The sequence below is a fragment of the Dipodomys ordii genome, unplaced genomic scaffold (genome assembly GCF_000151885.1).
Source record: "Dipodomys ordii isolate 6190 unplaced genomic scaffold, Dord_2.0 Scaffold156, whole genome shotgun sequence".
Lineage (NCBI taxonomy): Eukaryota > Metazoa > Chordata > Mammalia > Rodentia > Heteromyidae > Dipodomys > Dipodomys ordii.
Window position 1 is genome coordinate 1,879,638 of NW_012267372.1, and position 24,515 is coordinate 1,904,152.

The 24,515-nt window shown below is 54.1% G+C and overlaps 2 protein-coding genes across 3 annotated transcripts in view; one reads left to right on the plus strand and one right to left on the minus strand.

The window, feature by feature from the left end:
• The first annotated feature begins 39 nt into the window (after nt 1-39).
• On the plus strand, nt 40-12,158 carry Cnfn (cornifelin). Its single transcript, XM_013032674.1, has 5 exons — nt 40-46; nt 10,560-10,638; nt 11,081-11,191; nt 11,800-11,936; nt 12,019-12,158. The coding sequence occupies exons 2-5, from the start codon at nt 10,602-10,604 to the stop codon at nt 12,106-12,108; spliced, it is 375 nt and encodes a 124-aa protein (XP_012888128.1). The 5' UTR covers nt 40-46; nt 10,560-10,601; the 3' UTR covers nt 12,109-12,158.
• A 1,488-nt stretch (nt 12,159-13,646) lies between these two features.
• The window catches only part of Megf8 (multiple EGF-like-domains 8), a 39,851-nt gene continuing 28,982 nt past the window's right edge, over nt 13,647-24,515 (minus strand). Inside the window, exons 32-41 of one of the 2 annotated variants that reach the window (XM_013032694.1) lie at nt 23,998-24,121; nt 23,609-23,822; nt 23,013-23,227; nt 20,441-20,648; nt 20,162-20,321; nt 19,520-19,712; nt 18,957-19,127; nt 18,700-18,830; nt 18,058-18,190; nt 13,647-16,231 (exon numbers count right to left, since the gene is read on the minus strand). In XM_013032694.1, coding sequence (XP_012888148.1) covers nt 14,966-16,231; nt 18,058-18,190; nt 18,700-18,830; nt 18,957-19,127; nt 19,520-19,712; nt 20,162-20,321; nt 20,441-20,648; nt 23,013-23,227; nt 23,609-23,822; nt 23,998-24,121 — 2,815 coding nt within the window. In that variant the 3' untranslated portion in view covers nt 13,647-14,965. Of the gene's footprint in view, nt 16,232-18,057; nt 18,191-18,614; nt 18,831-18,956; nt 19,128-19,519; nt 19,713-20,161; nt 20,322-20,440; nt 20,649-23,012; nt 23,228-23,608; nt 23,823-23,997; nt 24,122-24,515 lie in introns of those variants that run through there. The other variant, XM_013032693.1, reaches the window with a different exon arrangement.

The window sequence follows — 24,515 nt, forward strand, 5'->3', positions numbered from 1 at the left end:
CCTGCCCCCCCCACCTCCCCACCAGGGGCTTCTGATCCTGCATCCAGTGGTTGTGGGGGTGGCGGGGTCATTCGGAGGGCTTCACAGAGGTGAGCAGGGATTTGACCCACTTGGTAGGCAGAAAACCATGCCAGGCTGTGAAGATGGAGCAGGTTGTGATGGAGGCCTCTGTCCCACCAGCTCTGGTGAGCAGCAGATGGCAGGGACTGAGCCACTGGATACCGGTCTGCAGCAATGAAAGGGATGAGGGATCATTGGTGGGCCTTGGTGTCAGAGTTGGGAGGAATTCCTATTTTAATCCTGCCAGGAAGGAAGAATGGAGATGCAAATCCCAAAAGTTTCCTGATGGGGAAGGCAGAGGATCCTTCCTCAGAGGCCCTCATTCAACCAAGTCTCTTTTCTGTTCTTTTTTCTTTTTCTTTTTTGTCTGTCATACTGGGGGGTCTTTGAATTCAGGGCTTTGCACTTGCTAGGCAAGGGCTCTCCCACTTAAGCCATACCTCCAGCCATTTTAGGGTTAGGTTATTTCTCAGGTTCTTACTTTTTGTCTAGGGCCAGCCTCAGACCACGCTCCTCCTACCTATGGCCTCTCTAGCTGAGATGATAGGCCTGGCTTATTGATTTAAATAGGGTCTCCCAACTTTTTTGGCCCCTGATGTCCTTGCACCACTATGCTCCTGATCTCTGCCTCCCAAGAAGATGCGGTGTACGTAGCTTGCTCTGACTTGCTCTGAGGCCTGACTCTGGGCCTGGGCGCTATCCCTCAGCTCTTCAAGGCTTGCGCTCTACCACTTGAGCCACAGAGCCACTTCCAGTCTTCTGGTGGTTCACTGGAGATAAGAGTCTCACAGACTTTCCTGCCCAGGCTGGCTTTGAACCATGATCCTCAGATCTCAGCCTCCTGAGAAGCTAGGATGACAAGCGTGAGCCACCAGCACCCAGTTTTTTCTTTCTTTTTTCTTCTCTGGCTTCTTCCCTTCAGCCTCTTTCCCTAATCCATGCTCTCCAGCCCAGGCCCCTGCCCAGAGCCACCTCCTGGGCTACTGGCTTCTAGTTTCATTTCTCCAGCTATAGTTTTCAGCTCAGACCTGGCCCACCCCTGCCCTAACCCATTTCCACAATCCCCCCCCCCCCCCCACTACCAGGAGAAATCGCAAGCTCTTCATCCTGAATTCTACCCCCCATCTCATCTTCCAGCCTTCTGGCTTTCCCTTCTAGAGGCTGAAACACCCCACCCTTCTTCACCTTTGCCTGGTACCTAGTGCTCCTTTCAAGACGGCCCCTCCCCTGGAAATCCTTCCCTGGCCACGTCATTCTCCAAAAATTCTCGTGCCCCTTCACACCCTCTATCCATCAGTGTCTCACCTCTCTTCTGAACCCGGGATCCTGGAGGGCAGAGCCCAGGTCTGACTCACCTGGATACCACAGCACCTAGCACCAGGCCTGGCACAACCAGAAGTCTCAGGAATTATTTAAGTAAGGGGTGAGCAGTGAGTGAAGGGCTGTATGAGAGAATCAGTGTGGAAATTCATGAAGGCAGAAAGGACTAAGCTGCATGGAGCAGAACAGGCCTGACAATCAGGCTTCGAATGGGAGGAACGGATGGATGAATATCTGAGATCATGCATCCCTGGGCTTCGGTCCTCCAAAAAAACAAAATGGGTGTGCCTTGCTGAATGCCCTTCCATCTTAAACCCCACGGGTTCTAGTCTTAGCTATGTCTAGAATCCCTCTACTGGTCGTTCCGGAAAGGGCTTACACTGGCCCAGACCTGCGCAACTGGTTTCCACAGGAGCCTCGCTGAACCAGACCCAGCAGGTTCTCAGTCCACTATTGGTAAACTGCAAGAGACTGACATCTCCGAGAGCCTATCGCAACCCGACCTTGGGCTTTAGGACACGCCCTCTCCGGAAAAGTGCCTTGAGTAGCCTGAGAAGGTGTGAAACTGAATGTCTATTGGCTGGATGATGTGGAGTGACGTCACGGACAGCTTATCGCAGCTCGATTCCAAAGGGGCTGGCGGCTTGAGGGCGTGGCCTCGAATGGGGTACCTGGCGGCTCCTACCTGAGCTCATTGGTGGCTTTGGACCCTTGGGAGAGGATGGGGATTCAAAGAGCTCAGACTCCTAGATCTTAAAAAAAGAGAGGGATTTAGAATCCGAGGAAGGAGGATTAGAGGCGTGAGGTATCTGGACTTTTTTTTTTTTTTTTGGGGGGGAGGAAGCTGGGAACATAAAAGGTCAAGGTCAAAGTTTAGGATCCAGGTCCTGAACTCCTGTGTACCAAAAGTCATTGGCCCTGCCCAAGGATGACAGATTCTAGGTTCAGGGGTTTTATGATTTTTTTTAAAATGGATTGAAGCCCGGCCTTGCCCCCACGCAAGTGTCCTGAAACTCAGACTGAAGGTGGAAAGGGGAGGGAAGTTTGGCCTGGCTATGCCCTCTCTCCATCCCTACCAGGAAAGCCCAGGAGCACGGTGAAGCCTGTAAAAGGAACCCAGAGAAAGGGAGGAGACTGAAAGACTCACTGGGATCCAACAAGAAAAACACAGATACCAATCGAGAGCCGAAAATAATAAAAACAATAACAGCTCTATGAAACTGAGTTTACTGCGGCCTGCGTTCTGAGCTAAGCATTTTACAAAATTAACTCATGTCTTCCTCATCACCAGTCTCGGAGATTACATGATGGTGGTGATGATGATTATTATTCCTCATTTTACAAGGGGGAAAATTGTGGGCCAATGCAGGAGAATCAAGATGTAGATGGAAAATAAAAAAGGAGATAACGGATATAAAGAGAAGAGACCAAAACACAGATGAAGATAAAGAGATAAAAACAGGAAGAGGGGGGCTGATGCAGATCCTGTACAATAGGTGATTGTCCAGAACTGAGATTTTCTGGGGGGCGTGCTGGGAAATGGGATTCCCAAATCTTTTCTAGGGCAAATAGCACCAAGGATGGGAACTCTCAGCCCTTAACTTCCCTGACTCCCTGATACCAGGTAGTCCCATCTCTGTTGCTATGGTGTTTGAACTGGCTGGGGTCCAAAATAGTGATTAGGACGAGGTAGGTTTGTCATTATCCCATTAGGAGATGATAAGAAAGTGATTCATGTGGGCATCCCCAGCCTGGGAGGGGCTTTTCTTTCACAGCCTGTGCTCTTTGATCTGGACAGATCTGGTCTCAGAACTCGGGACAAGCAAGGCCCTTCCTCTCCCCCACTCTCCTATCTCTTCCTCTCCATCACTCAGACGTGTCACTGCATGGAGTCCATCATGGACACAGTGTCCTGGTGGGTCTTCATCTCTCTGAACCTCTACTCCAGATCTTGAATTGTTGATCCTTCCCCCCACTTCTTCTCTGTGCCCCTCCCCCAGGTTCTGACATATGGTGAGGGCTTACCAATGTAAGAATGTTTAGAAATGGATGGACAAGGGGCTGGGAAGATGGCTCAGTGGTAGAGTGCTTGCCTTGTATGCCTGAGGCCCTGGGTTCAATCCCTCAGTACCACATAAGCAACAAGAAAAAAGCCAGAAGTGGCACTGTGGCTCAAGTGGTAGAGCGCTTGCCTTGAGCTGAAGAGCTGAGGGACAGAGCCCAGGCCCAGAGTTCAGGCCCCATGACCAACCAAAACAAACAAACAACAACAACAACAAAATGGGTGGACAAGGACTGGGAAGGTGGCTCAGTGGTAGAGTGCTTGCTTTGCATGCATGAGGCCCTGGGTTTGATTTTTTTAGTACACATAAACAGAAAAAGCCGGAAGTGGCACTGTGGCTCAAGTGGCAGAGTGCTAGCCTTGAGCTGAAGAGCTGAGGGACAGCACCCACACCCAGAGTTCAAACCCCACACCCGACAAAAAAGAAAAAAAAAGAAATGGATGGACAAAGCCGGGCACTAGTGGCTCATGCATGCAATCCTAGCTACTCAGGAGGCTGAGATCTGAGGATCATGGTTCAAAGCCAACCTGGGAAGGAAGGTCTGTAAGACCCTTATCTCCAATGAACCACCAGAAACAGGAAGTGTAGCTGTGGCTCAAAGTGGTAGAGTGCTAGCCTTGAGTGAAAGAGCTCAGGGACAGTGCCCAAGCCCCAGACTTCAAGCCCCATGATGGGGTCAAGAAGGAGAGACAAAGAAATGGATAGAAAAACATCCTCTCTGTAGAGCTGTTTCTTTATCCCCACCCACCATCACCCTCTCCCAGAGAACCTAAGGCTCATTTTGGAAAGAGTGATGACCCCCAGGGATACCCAGTGGCCTGGAGAGAGTTTGCTTTTTGTTTTGTGCCAGTCCTGGGGCTTGAACTCAGAAGCCTGGGCACTGTCCCTGAGCTGCTTCTTTGTTTTTGCTCAAGGCTAGCACTCTATCACTTGAGCCACAGTGTCACTCCCAGCTTTTTCTGTCATGTGGTGCTGAGAAATCGAACCCAGGCCCTCATGCATGCAAGGCAAGCACTCTACCACTGAGCCACCTTCCCAGCCCACTCACCTGATGTTTTCTGTACCCATATAATCAGAGAGAAACACATAGAGCACATATGATAATGGCCTACAAACACAAATATAAGCATAAGCCCACAATCCTGGGATCCTAGGCAATGCCAAAAACATCCTATTCCACATGCAAAGCAGACGCCCCAGCTATGAGGTGACGTGCTTAGTCACAGCAAGCCACTAATGCAGTTCCTGCCAGAAGGAGTTCCAGGAAAGGTGTGTGTTTTTGTTCACTGTCATATCCGCAGCAACTAGCAGAACTCCTCCTCCTCCTCATCATCATCATCATGATCATCATCATCACAAACATGAAGCACTTCCTATGTGCCAGGCACAATTTATGTGCCCTTCACATGAATTAATAATGCACATGAATTAATTCATTAAATATGCTCTCACCAACTCTATTTGCAGCTTCTTTGTGTGTGTGTGTGTGTGTGTGTGAGAGAGAGAGAGAGAGAGAGAGAGAGAGAGAGATACTGGGGCTTGAACTCAGGGCCTTGTGCTCTGAGCTTTTCAGCTCAAGGCTGGCACCCTACCACTTGAGTCATACCTCCAGTCCAGCATTTTGCTGGTTAATTAGAAATAGAGTCTCATGGCAAAGTCCTGGCTCCAAAACTCAGTCCTCAGATCTCTACCTCCTGAATAGCTAGGATTATACACTGATGAGTCACTGATGCCCGGCTAACACCCACTTTTATAGAGGGGAAAACTGTGGTGTGAAAATGTCCCATGACTTTGTCTAAGGTTTCACAGCTAGTCAGAGGTAGTAAAGACTTGAACTCAGGTTTTCTGGGAGAGTCCATCATATAAGCATCACCCCTCAATAAATAATTGCTTGCTTGTTTGCTTGCTTGCTTTTGTTGTTGTTGGTGGTGGTGGTCATGGGGCCTGAACTCTGAGCCTGGGCACTGTCCCTCAACTCTTCAGCTCAAGGCGAGTGCCCTACTGCTTGAGCCACAGCGCCACTTCCGGCTTTTTCTGCTTATATGATGCTGAGGAATCAAACCCAGGGCCTCATGTATATAAGGAAGCATTCTACCACTGAGCCACCTCCCCAACCCCTCCTCTCTTTCTTTTCTTCCTTTTTTCTTTCCTTCTTTCTTTCCTTCCTTCCTATCTTCCTTCTTTTCTTTTCTTTCTTTTCTTTTTTTCCCAGTCCTGGAGCTTGAACTCAGGACCTGGCCTCTGTCCTTGAGCTTTTGTGCTCAAGGCTAGTGCTCTACCACTTTGAGCCACAGCTCTACTTCTGGCTTTTGGTCATTCATTGGCGATAAGAATCTCAGACTTTCCTAGGCTGGCTTCCAACCACAATCCTCCCATCTCAGCCTCCTGAATAGCTAGGATGATAGGCGTGAGCCACCAGCACCTGGCTAATAATTGCTGTTTATAACCCACTCTGAATGATAGAACCACATCCACAGAACATTTCCAAGCGCAGATGCACAATGCATAGCATCACAGGCGTGTAATGTGACACACAAAAGCCACCCCTGGTGTGGGGCACCCCAGACCACAGAAGCAGTACCGAGAGGGACATATCGTGTCACACCACTACACATGGACACACATCACACCCAAGCCCAACCCACATACCCAGAGCGTTCCTGTGTCTCTCCCGTTCTGCTGGGCAGGTCCTCAAGGAAGTGCAGACTTAGAATAGAAAGGCCTCCCCCCAACCACCACCACTTGTCCGCTTGGCTGGACTGGTTCTGCCAGGACACAGATGGCACAACTTGCCTTGTGAAACCCACGTTGGGCAATGGGGCTCAGACATAGACACTGGGGTTCTAGGAAGAAGGACTGGAAGCTGTCTAGATTCGTGGGTGCTCAGGGAGCAGGCAGCTAAGGAACCTCACTTCCTTTTCTTTTTAAAGATTCTGGGAAAAATTGGGCCACAGTCCTTGAATTCTGTATCTGTGAAGCAAACGTTCCAGATTTGACAAATAAAAATATGAGAAGTAAGCCAGGCACTGGTATCTCATGCCTGTAATCCCAGCAACTCAGGAGGCTGAGATCTGAGGATCCCATTCAAAGCCAGCCTGGGTAGGAAAGTCCCTGGGACACTTATCTCCAATAAAGAGGATGGGGATATAGCTCAGTGGTAGAATGCTTGCCTAGCTTGCACAAATTGTCTGAAATTCAAGTTGAACACACACACACACACACACACACACACACGTCTCTCTCTCTCTTGTTGGTCATGGGACTTGAACTCTGGGCCTGGGCGCTGTCCCTGAGCTCTTCAGCTCAAGGCTGGCACTCTACTACAGGAGCCACAGCGCCACTTCCAGACCTCCCCTCTTCCTGCCCTTTGCTCTCCTCACTGGGAATCAGGTCACCTCAAGCTTTTCCAGCCCTGATTTCCTTCTCTACAAAAGTAGTTAGAACTCATCATGGTGCCCAGGCTGTGTCAGAAACAGAAACTTGAGGACAGCTCACACTGTCATCTTGGAAGTCCAAGGATCCTCAGCTATGACTGACCTGGCTGAGTCAGCGCCCCCGGGGCTGCACAGCTTGGAGGTAAGGGGCCTGTGTCTGCCTTCTATGGTGTGAGGCTCAGAGAGGAGAGACCAAGAGACAGGGAGACAGATCCAGAAATTTGCAGAGATGAGGAAAGAAATAGATTCAGAGGGGGAAGAGGTGAGGAGACAGGGTCATAAGAATGAAGTGGGAGGGGCTGGGAAGGTGGCTCAGTGGTAGAGTGCTTGCCTAGCATGCATGAAGCCCTAGGTTCAATTCCTCAGTACCACACACACAGAAAAGGCCAGAAGTGGGGCTGTGGCTCAAGTGATAGAGTGCTAACCTTGAGCCAAGAAGCTCAGAGACAGTGCCCCAGAACTGGCAAAAAAAAAGGGGGGGCTGGGAAGGTGGCTCAGTGGTAGAGTGCTTGCCTTGCATGCATGAGGCCCTGGGTTCGATTCCTCAGCACCACATAAGCAAAAAGAAAAAAGCCGGAAGTGGCGCTGTGGCTCTAGTGGTAGAGCGCTAGCCTTGAGCTGAAGAGCTGAGGGACAGCGCCCAGGCCCAGAGTTCAGGCCCCACAACCGGACCCCAAAAAAAAAAATGAAGTGGGAAGCCAGGCGCCAGTGGCTTACACCTATAACCCTAGCTACTTAGGAGGCTGAGAGCTGAGGACCGCAGTTCAAAGTGGGCAGGAAAGTCTGGGAGACTCTTATCTCCAGAAAACTGGAAGTAGCACTGTGGCTCAAGTGGTAGAGTGCTAGCCTTGAGCTGAAGAGCCTAGGCCTCGAGTTCAAGACCCATGATTGACAAAAAATAAAAATAAAGTGGGACTGGGTACAGACAGCTTGCACCTGTCATCCTAGCTACTCAGGAGGCTGTGATCTGAGGATAACACTTCAGGGCAGGAAAGCCTATGAGACTCTTCCTCCCCCGCCCCCCCAGTTGTGGGGCTTGAACTCAGGGCCTGGATGCTATCCCTGAGCTCTTTTGCTCGTGGCTAATGTTCAACCACTTGAGCCATAGTACTACTTCTGGCTCTTTTTGAGCAGGTTATTGGAGATGAGAGTCTCACAGACTTTCCTACCCAGACTGGCTTCAAACCATGTTCCTCAGATCTCAGCCTCCTTGTAGCTAGGATTATAGGCATGAGCCACCAGCACCCAGCTGTCTATGAGACTCCAATGAACCACCCAAAATCTGGAAGTGGAGCTGTGGCTCAGGCAGTAGAGCACCAGCCTTGAGCACAAAAGCTCAGAGACAACATGCCCAGGCCCTGAGTTCAGCCCCAGGACTACCATAAAAAAAAAATATGAAGTGGGGGACACATCCACCTAGGATTCAGGCACCCAGACCCAAGACAGACATGCACAGGCAGGGTGATAGAGTGCTTGCTACCCATTGGTCGGAGTGGTACGAGACCAAGGTGTGGGCCCTGGGGTGTTGGCATGGAGGGAGGGAGCTGTGATCCCAGCTTTCCCTGCAGTGAGCCACCTGCTGCCACTCCATATCCATACACAGTGGAGTGATGACACTTCTCTACAGGTGACACCCAAATTTTCTGGTGCCTCCTACATTTTTTGGGGTGACACCCGTGTTGGGGACCCCACCCACCTCTAATACCGCTTCCCCCATTGAGTCACCTCCAATCTTGTCAGGCCTGTTAGAGGGGGGAAAACTTTGGTGAATCAAACATCCAGTCCCCAGCTCCCTCCTTCCTGGAGACTGGCAATTTGGGGCCTCAGGACCGCTTGTGACCCCAGGATTCCTGCTGTATTGCAAGAAGACCCAGTGGTCAAGACCTCAGCCTCCTCCCTCAGACCCAGGGGCCCCAGCCCCAGCCTCCTCCCTCAGATGCAATTAGGACCCAGACAAATCCTGGATCGTCATTTTTGCCCTTCAGTCCATGCCCCCACTTCCCAATGTGGAGTAGAGGTGGGGAGTGATCATTCACTTTGGCCCCACAAGAATCACGCCCCAAAACATTGCCTGTGTGCTGAGGCCTGGAATAGGAGGACAGGGTCCCCCTCTCCAGGGACAGGAGCTAGCAGGTCACTAAGCATGCTGAGGCAGTCCCAAAGGGGAGCCCCATTCCACTCCTCCTGCTGCACCACCCAGCCTTCCTCTCACGCGTCCACCCCTGCCTGTCCCCACCCTACCCTTCCCTGGTCCTCCTGTGCTGCCCTTCTCCTGCCCCTCCTCCTCCGGATCCTAGCTTCTCTTTTAAATTATTTCTCTCCCCATCTCCGTGCCTCTGTCTCTCATCATTTTTTCGCAGTTTTCCTGTCTCTCTTCTCATCTCTGAATATCTCCCTCCCTCCCCTTTGCCGCTTCCCTGCCCCCCTCTCATCCCACTCTCTGTCCCCATCTATTTAGATCTTATCAAGATGACCCAGCTGTGCCTTCCTCCATGCCTGTCTGCCTGTATCTTCCTTCTCTTGTTTCTATCTCCCAGACAGCTACCCTCCTACCCTCCACATACACTACTTTCTTGGTCCTGGAGAGGTGAGGGAAGTAAGAGGGGGTGGGTGAGGAATCGAAAGGGAGGGCGGGAAATCCTAGTAGGGGGAGGGGAAGAGGGTCAGCCAGACCGGCTTGGCTCCTTGGGTGCCTCTGTCAGAGCCCCACCCAGGACAGAGTGGCATGGCCCATATAAGCAGCTCCTAGCCTGAGACTAGGAACTCAGTGCCAGCGTGTCAGCTCCACCTGCCCGTCCCTGCATCACCGTGCTCCTGCAGGTAGGTAGAAGGCAAATGGCCCTCTTAGACACTCTTCTGCCCTCCCTTCTCCCTTGCTCATATCTGTGTCTTTTTGTTGTTGTTGGTAGTGGTTGTGGGGCTTGAACTCAGGGCCTGGGTGCTATCCCTGAGCTTTCCTGCTCAAGGCTCATTTTGAGCCACAACTCCATTTCTGGTTTTTTTGGTGGTTCATTGGAGATAAGAGGCTCATGAACTTTTCTGCTCCAGCGGGCTTTGAACCATGATCCTCAGATCTCAGCCTCCAGAGTAGCTAGGATGACAGGAATGAACCACCAGCACTAGGCTCTGAGTTTTTTGATCCTGTCTCAAGGTCTGTCTCTTTAGCCACACCTTCCTTTCTCATGGCCCTGGATTGGAGATAATGGAGTTTGACAAGCTTGGGGACTCTGAGCCCCAGCAACCCTCTCTTTTGGTTCCTCTGCTCTGGGCCATCAGATGTAAGATGTTTGTCTTCACTTCTTGGAGCCTCAGTGCTCCTTCTGTAAAATGGACTTGCAGAGGAGTCCCAGGGCTGGGCGCTGGGGGTGTTACTGGAAGCATCTCTGAAGGTACCTGTCTCTGCCTCTGGCTGTCTCTGTTTCCCACTCTGCCTCTGCTCTGAGGAGGGTGCTCTGGGGTCTGTCGGGCAGATGTTGAGATGGGCGAGTTTCTCGCCCCCCCCCTCCTTTATCCCTCCTGATTGATTCCATGTCTCTCCCAGCCAGCAGGCTGACTTAGCCTCTTTCTTCCCAACTCCCTCCCCTCAGACAGCCTAGCCCCCAGTGCCCCAGCCCCTTGCCCTCCCCTCCCCAGTATCCAGCGTCCCTTGGACAGAATCTGCCGCTGTTATCTCAGCCACCAGCATCCGCCCGTCCTCACCGCTACCTGCTCAGGGCCAGCGAAAATGCAGTTTGAGATGCACGACAACGTGAAAGGCAAAGGTGGGATAGCTGGATGGACCAGCAACCCTCCCAGTACCTGGAACCTGGCTGCCTCCCTCCCCCTCTGGGCACACTGGCTTTGAAGACAAATGGCACCTGCTTCTAACCCAGAGGCCCCTGGAAAAAAAAAATGCTGGAACCCAGTACCCCAGGCCCAGATGTGAAGGAGGAGGAGGAGGCTACATGTCCAGGCCCTGACAAGATGTGATTCCCTCCATTCCCCCAAGGCAACCAGAAGTGCATTTGGCAATGGCAACAGGGACAGACTGGGGTGTCAGTGCCCAGATGTGGCAAAAGGGACTGGGGAGGTTGCAGCCATGTCTCTTCAGTGGGCGGCCTATGTGGCTCCGCCCAGCCTGCCCGGCAGAGGGAATGGGTGGCAGGGGCACAGGAAGCTATGCCAGGCTGCCTGCTGATCATCCTTCTCTTCCTAACTCCGCAGCCATGTCGTACCCAGTGACCACTCAGCCCCAGTGTGCCAGCACCTGCTACCAGACCCAGCTCAGTGACTGGCACACAGGTCTCACGGATTGCTGCAACGACATGCCTGTCTGTGAGTGACCCCAGAGGGCGGGAAGGGCGCCTGCAGTCCTCTCCATTTCCTTTCTTTGTAATCTCAGTTCCTGTTCTCTCTGTCTCTCTGTCTCTTTCTCTCTCTCTTTTTCTCTGGTCGGTTGTGGGGCTTGAACTCAGGGTCTGAGCTCTTTTTGCTCAAGGCTAGCGTTCTACCACTTTGCGTCCCAGCCCCACTTCCGGTTTTTTGGTGGTTAATTGGACATAAGAGTCCCACAGGACTTTCCTGTCCAGGCTGTCTATGAACCGCGATCCTTAGATCTCAGCCTCCTAACAGGCGTGAGCTACCAGGGCCCGGCTCAGTTCCTGTTCTCTAATCCACTTCGCCCCCCTGCTCGCCTGGGTCCCTCCAAGATTCCTAGAAGCCTGACCTCCCTTCGCTGCTAGCCCCTAAGGCCCCTGGATGCCTATTAATTCCTCCCCGGGACTTGGTTTTCGTCCACTGAATTCTCTCTCGGGTCCTCATCTCTACGGCCACGCCCTTGGTGTGGATTGGGCACTCACTGGCCACGCCCACAGTCAGCACGCCCGCAAAACGCTGATTGGGCGCGCGCAGGCCACGCCCCCTGACCATCCCTCCTCGCCCAGGTCTGTGCGGCACTTTCGCCCCGCTGTGCCTCGCCTGCCGCATCTCGGACGACTTCGGCGAGTGCTGCTGCGCGCCGTACCTGCCCGGTGGCCTGCACTCGCTCCGCACCGGCATGCGCGAGCGCTACCACATCCAGGTGCGCGCCCAGGAGGAGCGCGGGGGCGGGGGCTGCCTCCGGGAACCCTCCGCGGGACTCCTGACCTTTCTCTCCCATCTAGGGCTCCGTCGGACACGATTGGGCGGCCCTCACCTTTTGTCTGCCCTGCGCCCTCTGCCAGATGGCGCGGGAGCTGAAGATCCGAGAGTAGAGCTGTCCCCTCCTTTCTCCCCTTTTAAGTCCACGGATCGCTCCTGGCCTCCTGGGGCCACTCCTGCCCACTGCCCTGGTCCCACCTCCAAAAATACATCCATAATAATTAATAATAATATAATAAAAAAAACCTGAAAACCAACCTCGCCTACTGCCTTTGTATCCCAAGGAAGGAATCTGGGTGGAGAGGGAGGTGGGGAACCCATGCAAGGTGCCGGGGTGTGGATGGAGGTGGCCCCAGTCTGACAGGATGGCTGAGAACATGACTTCCCAGCCTCCTTTAACCAAGTGAAACCTCCCAAACCGCAGCTGCAGATTCCCCATCTGACATTCTGTCCACATTCTAAAAGCAAGCAAAATTAGGAAGATAGTCCGGGCTTACCAGTCTTCCTGGATCAGCTTTTTCCTGAAGATGGTCCCTCAAAACAAGTCTCTAGGTCCACCATCTTCTGGTCTGCTAGCATCCCGTAGTCACTTTCTCTCCCACTTCCTTGCCGCTCAACAAATTCACTTCTAGTCCACTGATCAACAGAAAGCAGACTTGGAATCCATTCTTCACTGGTGTCAAAGCTGTGTTACTTCAGTGAATTCATAAGCCTTCCTAACCCTATTTTCTCCTTTGAAAATAATACTAAGATGTCAAAAAGCTACTATGAGGGCTGGGAAGGTAGCTCAGTGGTAGAATGCTTGCCTTGCATGAATGAGGTCCTGGGTTTCATTCCTCAGCAAAACATAAGCAGAAAAAGCTGGAAGTGGTGCTGTGGCTCAAGTGGTAGAGCCTTGAGCTGAAAAGCTGAGAGACAGTGCCCAGGTCCAGAGTTCAGGCCCCACAACCAACAACAACAACAAAAATCTACTATGAATAATCTCTGAGTTTAAATCCCAGTATAGCCAAGAAAAAGAAAAAAAAAACACAAGACAAACAGAACAAAACTCCAAGAAATGATGGATGTGGAACTGAAGACTCATACCGAGCAACCAGCACAATGTGTGGAGGAGTACAGGCTCTCCGTAAAGTATATTCCTTTTCTCCAAAGTTTCCACGGCATTGGTTAAGCCACAGCCTAAAACCCGGGCCTCTGACCTTCCACGCCCATGCTCTCTACACTCATGGTGAGCCTCTTGCATTCACTTGCATCTGTAGAAGCAAGAGCTGAGGATAGCCGGGCGCTGGTGGCTCACGCCTGTAATCCTAGCTACTCAGGAGGCTGAGATCTGAGGATTGCGGTTCAAAGCCAGCCCGGGCAGGAGAGACCAAGAGACTCCTATCTCCAATAAACCACCAGAAAACCAGAAGTGGCGCTGTAGCTCAAGTGGTAGAGCGCTCGCCTTGAGCTGAAGAGCTGAGGGACAGCGCCCAGGCCCAGAGTTCAAGCCCCACGACCGACAAAAAAAAAAAAAAGAGCTGAGGATATGGTGTGGTAGCACAAGGACAGGTGGCATTCGCCATTACCAGCATTCAGACGCTGGTTCAGAGCCCATCCCTTCCTCTCCCACATGGAGATCAACACAGCTCCAACCAAGTCTTCCCCACACTTTTATTTGTTGCTTCAGCCACTCCCAGTTCCTCAAGTGTGGCCCACAGCTGCCCTGGACATGCACATACTGTGGGGATGGGGGCTTAGCTGGGGCCTCAAGTAAGAGGAAATGCAGGGCCCAGCCCTCAAGAGCAAAACCAAGCAGCTGGGAGGAGGAAGTTCTGGGAAAGCAAGAGCCTCCACTTCAGGAAGGTGGCTAGGATTGAGGAGGTCAGTCCTCGGAGCAGAGCAGCTCACAAGTCCAAGTTTGGATAGGTAGGGTGAGCCCTAGGAGAGCCCCAAAGTCTCAAAAGAGCATTGGAGGGAGCTGTGGGGTGATGACCCCACCATGTCTCTCTACTGCCCCCCCCAGACATTTCAGCAGATTTTGTGCCTCTCTCAATAGGCTCAGCTCTAGATTCACAGGGAACCCCTGGTCCCCAGATCTGAACTCCAGCCCAGGAAACATCCAGCCATCCAACCTCTTCCCAGCCACTGCCTTCTCCAGCACTGCCAGTCCCCTGCACTCAGTCGGTGGTTTGCAGGAAAACCACTGGATTTGACTGCACAGCTGCCTCAAGGCCTCCTCGGATCAACACTGGACCGCGCCTTCCTCACCAGCCCCATCTTGAACCGCAGTCAACTGGATATGTCACCCCATCCTGGATGTGCCCTGCACCTCCCTGACAGCACACCGCCCTGAGGCCCTTCTATTTTTCACCCTGCCTCTGATCCTGAGCCCCCTCCCCCAGTCCACCACCATCTCTCAGCCCCACCGCCCCTCCTCTCCCTTTAGCACATCCTCACCCCTGCAGAATGGCTCACTGCAGGCATGGCTCACAGCTCTCCCACAGAACCCTCATGCACCTTCCTGCTGCCCTCAGCATAGACCCAAGCACCTCATCTGGTGCCCACCTCCAGACAAAGGCCCCCACGATATCTTCTACCTGGAACTATGAAGTTCTTCCCGTGGCCATGACCAGTTCCCTTGGCCTTCTCGGTCTAGCTTCTCTGAAAGCCCCGCTTCACCCCACAGTCCCTCTACCCCACCTACCCCCATCACACTTCTCTCTGACACACCTCGTGGGTACATGTGCATGCGCCATGGGGACATGTGGATTGTCTCCCTTCCCAGGGCCTTAAGTCCCTTGAGATCTGCAAACCTCCTGCTTTGCTCTGGGCCTACAACAGTGCCTGGCATTCAGTAGCTGCTCGATAAATAGTCGCCAAATGCACAGCACAGGGGGACAACAAGAGGGAGGAGGGACAGTGGTCTCAGAGTGTCCAGGGGCCCCACTCCAGACCAGAGTGGTCCTCCCCCCACCAAGGGGAGACATGTCAGAGAGACATGCTGGTGAGGTTGTCCTGATTCAACAGTCCTTTTCGGCCTGCACCCGCCCCGTGCCCGCTGCCCGCTGCCCCCCCACTGCCCCCACAGTACTCATGCAGCCTGTGTCGCAGGGTGACGAGGGCCGAGCCCAGGCAGGCACCATTGGGCGCATGGGGCCCTCCGGGCAGCTGGAGCAGCAGAGTGGCCACCCCGGCCATGCCATCCTCCGTGGGCTCCAGGGTGATGGGCCCCGCTCGTAAGCCAGCGGTGGTGGCAGGGATGGCTGAGGGGTAGCACCCCCCGCCCATGGGTCCCCAAGGGCCCCCCGCCCCTGTCAGTAAGAGAGGTGCCAGGAAAGGCTCCGAACGGCGGAAGGCAGGTGGTGGGAGTCCGGTGGGCTTCCAGGCAGGGGCCGTGGGGTCTGGTGGGAAGCAGACGGTGACCTTGGCGAAGGGGCGGCTGGCCATCTTGGTCATCTCCTGCAGATGCCGGCGCTGCTCCTGCCGCTGGTCCAGGGCCTGCTTGGCTTTCCACAGGAGCACGCACAGGGAGAGGAAGAGGAAGAAGCAGGAGAAGAAGACGGAGAAGAAGACAAACAGGTCGATGTGGGCCTGGTCTTGCCGGAAGAAGAGGAGGCCCTGTGAGTCGGCCGAGCCGTTGGCGCCAGGCCCGCTGGGGTCTCCCACACCCAGCAGCAGCAGGTAGAAGCGGCTGGACTTGAGGGCGTGGTGCTCATGCGGGTAGGTGATCACCAGCCGGTCCCGCACGCCACGCACCACCAGCACGGCCGCCGGTTCCGTCACTGTCACGTAGGTGATCAGACCTCTCGGCCATACTTCCCGCACTCGTGGCTCGGCGGGGATGCTGGGCCCATTCCCAGCCCCCTGTCCCCCTGAGTCCCCTGCAGCGGCCCGGGGTCCCCCATCAGCAGGAGGTGGGGGTGGGGGTGGGGGGAGGGGCGGTTGGATGTGCACGGTGTGGATGCCCGTGTCGGGGGCCACGCGGACCACAAAGGTGTCATAGGACGTGGAGACATAGAGGTCCACGGCCCCGAAGGTTACGTCCAGGGTCAGGCGGATATCCACATTGGTGAACTTGGGCTGTACCCCAAAGAGGACAGTGCGGCCGGGGCCCAGGGCCCGGCGCTTGGGCTCGTGGAAGCAGTTGGTTTGGGAGGTGGGGTCGAGGCAGCACTCCTGCTCCACGGAGATGAGGCGGTAGCACTGCTGGCCGCCTAGCGGGCTCCCGTGGAAAGATTCTCGGCACTTGGCACACTGTGGGCAGGACAGGGATGGAGAGGCCATCAGGTGGAGCTCGGCCCAGGGCTGTTTCCCCCAAAAGGGACTGACCCATACCCTCAATCTGATGCTAAGTGGTCAATACCCTGAGCCCCAACTGGCCATGCCCTTGTGCCACGGGTCCCGGATGTCCCTGCCCGTGCAGACACTGGCTCCCTGCTGCAGACGGGCACCCTGGGGCACAGCAGGAAAGAGCGCTACTGGATTCTGGCTCAACCTCCTCACAAGTGCTATGATGATTTGAAGAGGGAGAAACTGCTACTTGAGCGCAGCTGGGTTTGGAGGCATGGCTCACTTGGTAGAGCACCAGCCTATGAGCAAAAGTGTCAGGAACCGAGTTTAAGTACTGATCGTATACCACCCCAAAAATGAACTTTACAACTTGCGGGTGGGGATATGAGGGAAAAACTTGAGACAGAGCGCCGGGCACTGGTGACTCATGCCTGTAATGCTACTGAGGAGGCTGAGATCTGAGGATCACAGTTCAAAGCCAACCCGGGCAAGGAAAGTCCATCTCTAATAAAACACTAGAAAACCGGAAGTAGCGCTGTGACTCAAATGGTAGAACACTCACCTTGAGTTAAAAAGTGCAGGGACAGCGCCCAAGCCCAGAGTTCAAGCCTCATGACCAACCAAAAAAAAAAAAATTGAGAGAGCAAGAAAAGGGTGACACTGTCCAAAAAAAATGTACTATGGGGGCTGGGAAGGTGGCTGAGTGGTAGAGCGCTTGCCTTGCATGCATAAGGCCCTGGGTTTGACTCCTCAGCACCACATAAGCAGAAAAAGCCAGAAGTGGCGCTGTGGCTTAAGTGGTAGAGCACTAGCCTTGAGCTGAAGAGCTGAGGGATAGCGCCCAGGCCCAGAGTTCAGGCTCCACAATCGACAAAAAAAAAGAAAAAGAAAAAGAAATGTACTATGTCCAGGTACTGGTGGCTCACACCTGTCATCCTAGCTACTCAGGAGACTGAGATCTGAGTATAGTGGTTCAAAACCAGCCTGGGCAGGAAAGTCTAGGAATGAGACTCTTATCTCCAATGAACCACCAGAAAACTGAAAGTGGAGCTGTGGCTCCAAGTGTTAAGAGTACTAACCTTGAGGGAAAAGGCTCTGGGCTCAGGGACTGCACCCAGGCCCTGAGTTCAAAGCTCAATGAACAACAAAATTAAAAATTAAAAAAAATTACCTGACTTATGTAACTTCTGCACATCACCTTTATTTATTTATTTATTTATGTCGGTTATAGGGTTTGAACTCTGGGCCTATGCACTGTCCCTCAGCTCTTCAGCTCTAGGCAAGTGCTCTACCACTTGAGCCACAGCACCACTACCAGTTTTCTGGTGATTAATTGGAGATACGAGTCTCACAGACTTTCCTGCCCAGGCTGGCTTTGAACGGTGATCCTTAGATCTCAGCCTCCTGAATAGCTAGGATTTATAGGTGTGAGCCACGGGCACCCAGCGTGGACATTACCTTTATAGTAACAATTGTTTTTGTTTCTGTTTTTGTCAGTCATGGGGCTTGAACTCTGGGCCTGGGTGCTGTCCCTCAGCTCTTCAGTTCAAGGCTGCCACCCTATCACTTGAGCCACAGTGCCACTTCCAGTTTTCTGGTGGGTTTTATAATAACAATTGTTTTTTTTTTTAACTAACTAAAATAAAACAATAGTCTATTTATTAAGCTGAAATAAACCCCAAACCATAAATTCAGAACCAAACTATTAGTCCTGCACAGGCCTGCCCACTGCATGCCAGCTCTGGCCCTCTGGGCACGTGGCCTCTCAGAACTCACTTCCCCAGGCGCACCTGATACTTGTAGCAGTCTCGGCGGTCACTGGGGGAACTGCCCTGGCAAGTGCCCGTCTCTGTGTTGTTCTGACACGGGCAACCTGTCCCATCCTGCTCGTTACAGGTGTCTGCGTGGCCATTACACTGGCATCTGAGGATGGAAAGAAAACGGGTGTGGAACCCGTGTGACCTCTGAGGCTCACAGAGGCCAAGCTATTGCCTAAGGCCACAGCCACTAGAGGGCAATCTGGGTGGGAATCCAGCTTGGATGAACTCCAGTGTCCCCTGAATGCTGGAAGGGCAGGGGTGGAGGCTGGCTCCACCAGGCTGCTCTGTAGCCTGCATTTCAACTCTAGTTTGAGGGCCAGGGTCCCGCTTAGCCCTACCCCTGCCTTAGCCTGGGGTTCCCTGGGGACTTCACCCACTTCTGACTGTGAGCAGGAGTTTGGGGTCAGGTCTGGCACCCAGGATTTTTTTAAAATTTTATTTTATTGTAAAGATGCTGTACAGAGGGGTTACAGTTACATGAGTAAGGTGATGAGTACATGTCTTGTCAAGCAGTTACTCCTCCCCTATGTTTTTCTCCTACTATCCCTTCCCTCCCCTCCCCCCCGCCAGGGTTATTGTTATGAAGAAGGGCGAGGGTCTGCTCCTTCTCACTTGGTGCACTTCCCATCCAGGAGGAAGTAGCCGTGGAGGCAGCTCTCGCATTTGTCCCCATAGCTGTTATTCTGGCAGTTCACACACACGGCTTCGTCTTCACTCGGCCCCTCAGTCACCCAGTTTTCAATCTGACCAAGGAAGGAACAGGACGCTTGCAGGAAGGCCTGAACCCAGCCCTCCTCCCTCAGACCCAGGAGTCCAGGCTCCAGCCCTCCTCCCTCAGACTCAGTGTCTAGGGCCCCAGGCTCTTTCACCTCCTCCGGATCCAGTGAGTACTTCTCTGGCTCCCTCCTGGCCATTTCCAGCTCCTTCCTGGAGACGCAGACGTGACTGTTGCCGCGACAGAAGGCATGGCAGGGCCGGCAGGTGCCACCTCCCAGGGCGGACCCCACAAACAGTGGGAGACACTGCTCACAGTGGCTGCCCTGGGAACCCAGGACAGAGTGGTCAGAAGGGCTGAGGACGCACAGGATGAAGGACATACAGGGCTGGTACTTGGTCATTCTAGGCCTGCGATCTAGCCTCGCTTTACCTGCTCATTTCCAGCCCTAAGTTCCAGCCCTTCCCTCCACTTCACGCCCTCCCTGCTCCAGTGCCCATTCTGTTCACCACTAGTGTCCCGGATGTCCCACATGTCCCTGGCACAGGAAGCCCTGTTCTTGGTTTCTCAGGGCTCAGAATGAGATTCAAGATGTCTGAGCAGGAGGGCTGGGCTATGTGGGTGAGGCCCTGGGTTCCACACACATACATGTCTTGACACAGGCTGACGGCAAGCCAGGGCAGGTCTGGGGTCAGGGCCCAGGCTCCAGGCACCCACCTTGGTGTGGTTGCGGCAGAGCAGACAGTGGTCGCGGGCCCCTACGCCGGCACACTCGCTGTGGCGATTGCAGTGACACTCTGTGGAGCAGTTGCGGCCCACAAAGCCAAAGTGACAGCGACAGTGGTCAGGCTCCACGCATGAGCCGTTCACACAGCCCTGGGCACACACTGGGCGGCACAGGCCGGTCACACTGGGGGTAAGGGGGAAGAGAGGTAAGGGGCAGGTAGCCCAATTTCACCCACTGCCCTACCCTCCTTTCAAGCTGCTGCCCACCCCAGTACCCCAGTAGATCTCCCTGGCTCCAAAGGCTCCATTTTTTCTCTTCCCTTGGGGGGTGCAGCCCACCACTACCTCCCCGGAAGCTGGTCTACCATCCTTCCTCTTTTCAGGTCCCTATGGAACTCATGGCTTGCTGGTCTCCCTCACCACCCTGACCACTCCATAACTTGACCACACCACAAAGGCCACAGCCCTCCAATTTCTTGGATCAATTCCCCCCACCCCGTGATTCAAATTCCCTTCCTCCCATCAAGCAATGCGCTCAGACTCCCCTCCTCCCATCAGGCAATGTGCTGGGCCTAGTCCATCAAGGTACACTGTCCCCACCCTACCGCCCAGCCCCAGGGGCTGCAGGCTCACTTGTCCATGGTATAGCCGGTCTTGCAGCTGCACTCATAGCCGTGGGGCTGGTCGTGGCAATTCTGGGTCTCATTGCAGTCGTGGTGCCCATTTGCACACTCGTTCTCAGGGGGACAGGACAGGAAGGCCCAGGCCGCCCCAGGCCGTCCACATGTCAGCCCTGGTCCCAGAGATAGATTCATTGGGGGCCTGCACCCCCACTTCCTGTGGACCACACCTAGGCACTACTACCCCCAGCACCCCCCTTTCCCTGATGCTTGGCTCCCCAGCCCTTCTCACCATCACGGGGGCCGCTGAGTCCGCCCTCCATGCAGCGGCCGCCCCCATCCTGGCCCCCCCAGGCGCACCAGCCACAGTGGGGGCGCCGCAGGCACAGGGCACACTGGGTAGCCTGAGCACAGCCCAGGGAGCAGCTCTCAGGTCCCCGCAGCAGCCGCCCACAGCCTCCGGCCATACATCTTAGGGGCAGGTAGGAGGGGCTCAGACACTGTCCAGGAGGGGAAAGGGGGCAGGGGAAGAGAGGTAGAGAAGGAAGGTCAAATACAAGTATGGATCTCCCCACAGCACCCAACGCCCCCATTCCCTGGCCCCAGCCAGCTCTCTCTCATGTCTTTCTCATTAGATATCAGGACCAGGGAGGTCCTGCAGTGGGAAGACCCAGCAAACTTGAGCTGGAGGGGGGACACTTGGATGAGTAGACAAATTACAGAGGAAGAATAGAGGGTCAAAAAAAAAAAAAAAGCCAGGCACTGGTGGCTCACACCTGTAATCCTAGCTACTCAGGTGGCTGGGATCTGAGGATTGTGGTTCAAAGCTAGCTAGGGCAGGAAAGTCTGTGAGACTTTTATCTCCAATAAACCATCAGAAAACCAGAAGTGGTACTGTGGCTTGAGCTGAAGAGCTGAGGGACAGCGCCCAGGCCCCGAGTTCAAGCCCCATGACGGACCCCCCCCAAAAAAAAAAGGTTGACAGCAGTGGAACAAAGAAGGGAGGTGATGGCAGCTGATTATAAATGTCTGTGGGCCATAAGCTTTATTAGTCATCATAACTCAAAAAACAAAACAACCCCCCCCTCAAAATCAGAGGGTTAGGCAGAGAGCAGATAAACCTCATATTCCAAAGATGACAGGTTGCAGGCTGCAGCTCTAGTCCCAGAGGTCTGGCTCTGCTTTCTGCCCATGTCCCCATCGTACCATCTACTGGTGATGTGACTTTCTTTTCTCTTCCTAGCTTGTTCCTTTCAGCTAGTGGTAGGCAGTGGCCCAGATGGATACAGAAGAGAGGCAGAAGCACCATTATGACCCACAGCCTCTTAGAATAAACATGAAGCTGGCTGTTGGGAAAAAGGCTTCTCTCACCCCAGTTGAGGGGCTGAAGGGTTATGGGTGAGGGGTGGGGCATCAGTCCACAGCTACTACTTAACGTGCTGAAACCCAGAGCGCATGCACAATGAGGCTCAGATCCTTGGGAAGGAACCACAGGGTGTCTAAGTGTTTTATTTACTGCTTGGACTTAAGTGAAGGATAAGAAGGAAAGAGATTCATCTGGGCTGGCTGCCTAAAAGCAGTCTGAAATCCTGAAATAGAAACGCTGATTGCTATGGCCGGAGCTCAGAGCCCACCCAGGGCTGGGCTGGCTATGAGCAGAGCTTTGCTCCACTGCCAGGTGCCAACTCTCTGCCAACCAGCCCGACACGCCCATGTCTCGGGCATTCAATAAATTCTCTGTGCACTTCTTCCCCTGCCCCCTTGGATTTGTTGTTGTTTGCAGGACAGGCTCTTACTATGTAGCCCAGGCTGCCTTGAACTCTTGATTCTTCCTTCCCTAATGCTGAAATTATAGGCAAGCACCACCCTAGCCAGTAGTTTCTTTAAAATAAAATTTAAAAAAAAATCAAAATCTCTGCTAGGCAGGGCTTCCAGATCTAAATTTAGTGCACTCACTGACAGATGGCAGGGCAGTCTGGGAGAGGCAGAGAAACCTGAATCGCTCACTAGTCCTGAGTGGCACTTTCGGCTGTGACCTGCTGAAGTGGCCAAGTGTGACAATGCCCCACATCACAAACCTGAGAGCTTGTTACACAACACAGCCTAGCAAGTGCTCAGTGAAAAGTTTGTGAAAGGGAGAGAAAGAAGGGAGGGAAGAAAGGAGGGAGGGAGAGAGGATGGAAGGAAGGAAGGAAGGAAGGAAGGAAGGAAGGAAGGAAGGAAGGAAGGAAGGAAGGAAGGAAGGAAGGAAGGGAAGGAGGGAAGAAGGAGGGAAGGAGGAAAGGAAGCAGGTTAGGGAAGAGAGTACTCAGTTGCTTGAGGCCAGCACTATGACAAAGAACAATGCTAGGGCGACTAGCCAACATGTCACTCCTAGCCAACATGTCACTCCCGGGCGGGCCTTATATTCTAGATGCTTGTACTCCACCCTCCTGGGCTGGAACATGCCAGAAGCAATGCTGGCTTCTTTTCTCTAAAAATGGAAGTCCTAATGGCAAGTGTCCCATTTTCCCTGTGCAGCCGGCTACCAGGAGAGGGACTCAATAGACACGTCTTTGGAAGGGACACTAGAAACCAAGAGGACATTCTAGGCAGTCGGGTGGCCAACTGTCACGGTCACGTGGTGCCTGCTCAGGCTGCACACCTCACCGGTCACTTCTGCAACCGTGATACAAAGGTGTCCTGGCCTTCCCATCCTATCCTCTGCTTGTACCCCCCCCAGGGCCATGTCTCACTGAGGCTGGAAACCTGACATGAGCACTGGCTTGCTCTGAGTCGGAGCTGACCAGTGACCTTGCACAGGGTGGAGGGGAGGAAGGTGAGGGTCCACTGGGGCGGGCCCCAGGGTGGGGGTGGGGAGGTACCTGTTGGAGGCTGCTGCTCCAGACACAGTGCTGCCAGCCGCCGTCAGCACCCTTGGAGTCCAGGCAGGAGGTACAGTTGGGGAGGAGGTGACAGGGAGTGGGGCAGGGCAGTGGGGGTGAGGACTCCACTGGCATCGGGGACACGTTCAGCAGGGAGTGACTGAAGCAGGTCCAGTCGTAGGTGGGCTGCACGGAGAGGATGCGGCGGGTCTCTCCTGGGAAGAGGGACACAGGAATTAGTGTTCAGTCTGGCTCTCAGCTCCTCCTCCCTCGGACCCAGGAGTCCAGTACCTCTTCCTTTAGACCCAGGGGGCCAAGCCTAGCCCCCTTCCTCAGACCCAAGGATCTAGGCCCTAACCCTCCTCCCTCAGATCTAGGAGTTTAGTCTCTTCCCTCAGACCTAGGGGTGCAGGCCCAGCCTTCTTCCTTAGACCTAAGGGTCTGGGCTCCAGCCCTCCTCCCTCAAATCTAGTTAGCCTCCTCCCTCAGACACAGTAGTTCAGGCCCCAGACTCCTTCTTCCACTTCAGTAGTCCAGGTCCTGGCCTCCTCCCTCAGACCAAGCTCCACTCCCAGGAACCAAGCCCACGGCCTCACCGGTCCTCTTGAACTGCCGCGTCCACATGCACTTGCCCTCTCGCGTGCACTGCTCGCAGTCGGCTGCCCCGCATGCAGCCTCGGAGCAGTTCCCCGCCCAGAAGACCTCTCGCTGGTTGATCCGACAGTCGTTCTCCGATGTGCAGGACCCATTGCGGCCGATGCAGGCGCCTTCGGGGCAGTTGGTGCACCACTTACAGCGGGGTGCAGATGCCTGGTGGGGGGAGATGGGCTCAGTGGCGTATATAGGGGGCCCCCAGCACCTCCTATTCCCATTCAATCATGGCTGGGATGTTCTGTGGCTCCTGACACCCAAGGAATACACACTAGTACACACCGCCAGCCCTTCCCACCCAAGAGTCCTCACCATCCCCACCCTGGCCATTCACCTCTCCATCTCCAGGCTGCAGGGTCCGGGGATGGCGGGCCAGGCACTCGCTGCAGGTCCGGAGCCGTCGACATTCCTCAGGGGAGCGAGGCATCGGGGAGCAGGGTGGCCCTCCACAGCCCAGCCTGGAGGACACAAGGCCGGCCTTGGTCACCCCTCAGAAACGGGTAGCCCCAGCCAGGAGCCGATGGCTCATGCCTGTCATCCTAGCTACTCAGAAGGCTGATCTGAGGACCACAGTTCAAAGCCAGCCCGGGAAAGAAAGCCTGTGAGACTCTTATCTCCAGCAAACCACCGGAAAACTGGAAGTGGTGCTGTGGCTCAAGTGGTAGAGAGCTCACCTTGAGCTGAAAAGCTCAGGGTCAGCGCCCGGGCCCAGAGTTCAAGCCCCCGTCCCCCACCAACAAAAAGAAATGGGTAGTCCCCACATCTTCCTGCTACCTGGACTACAACCATCAGTAAATACCCACACTGTGCCCCCCTGCCCCATTAGTCACTAACTCCTCTATCTCCTGAGTT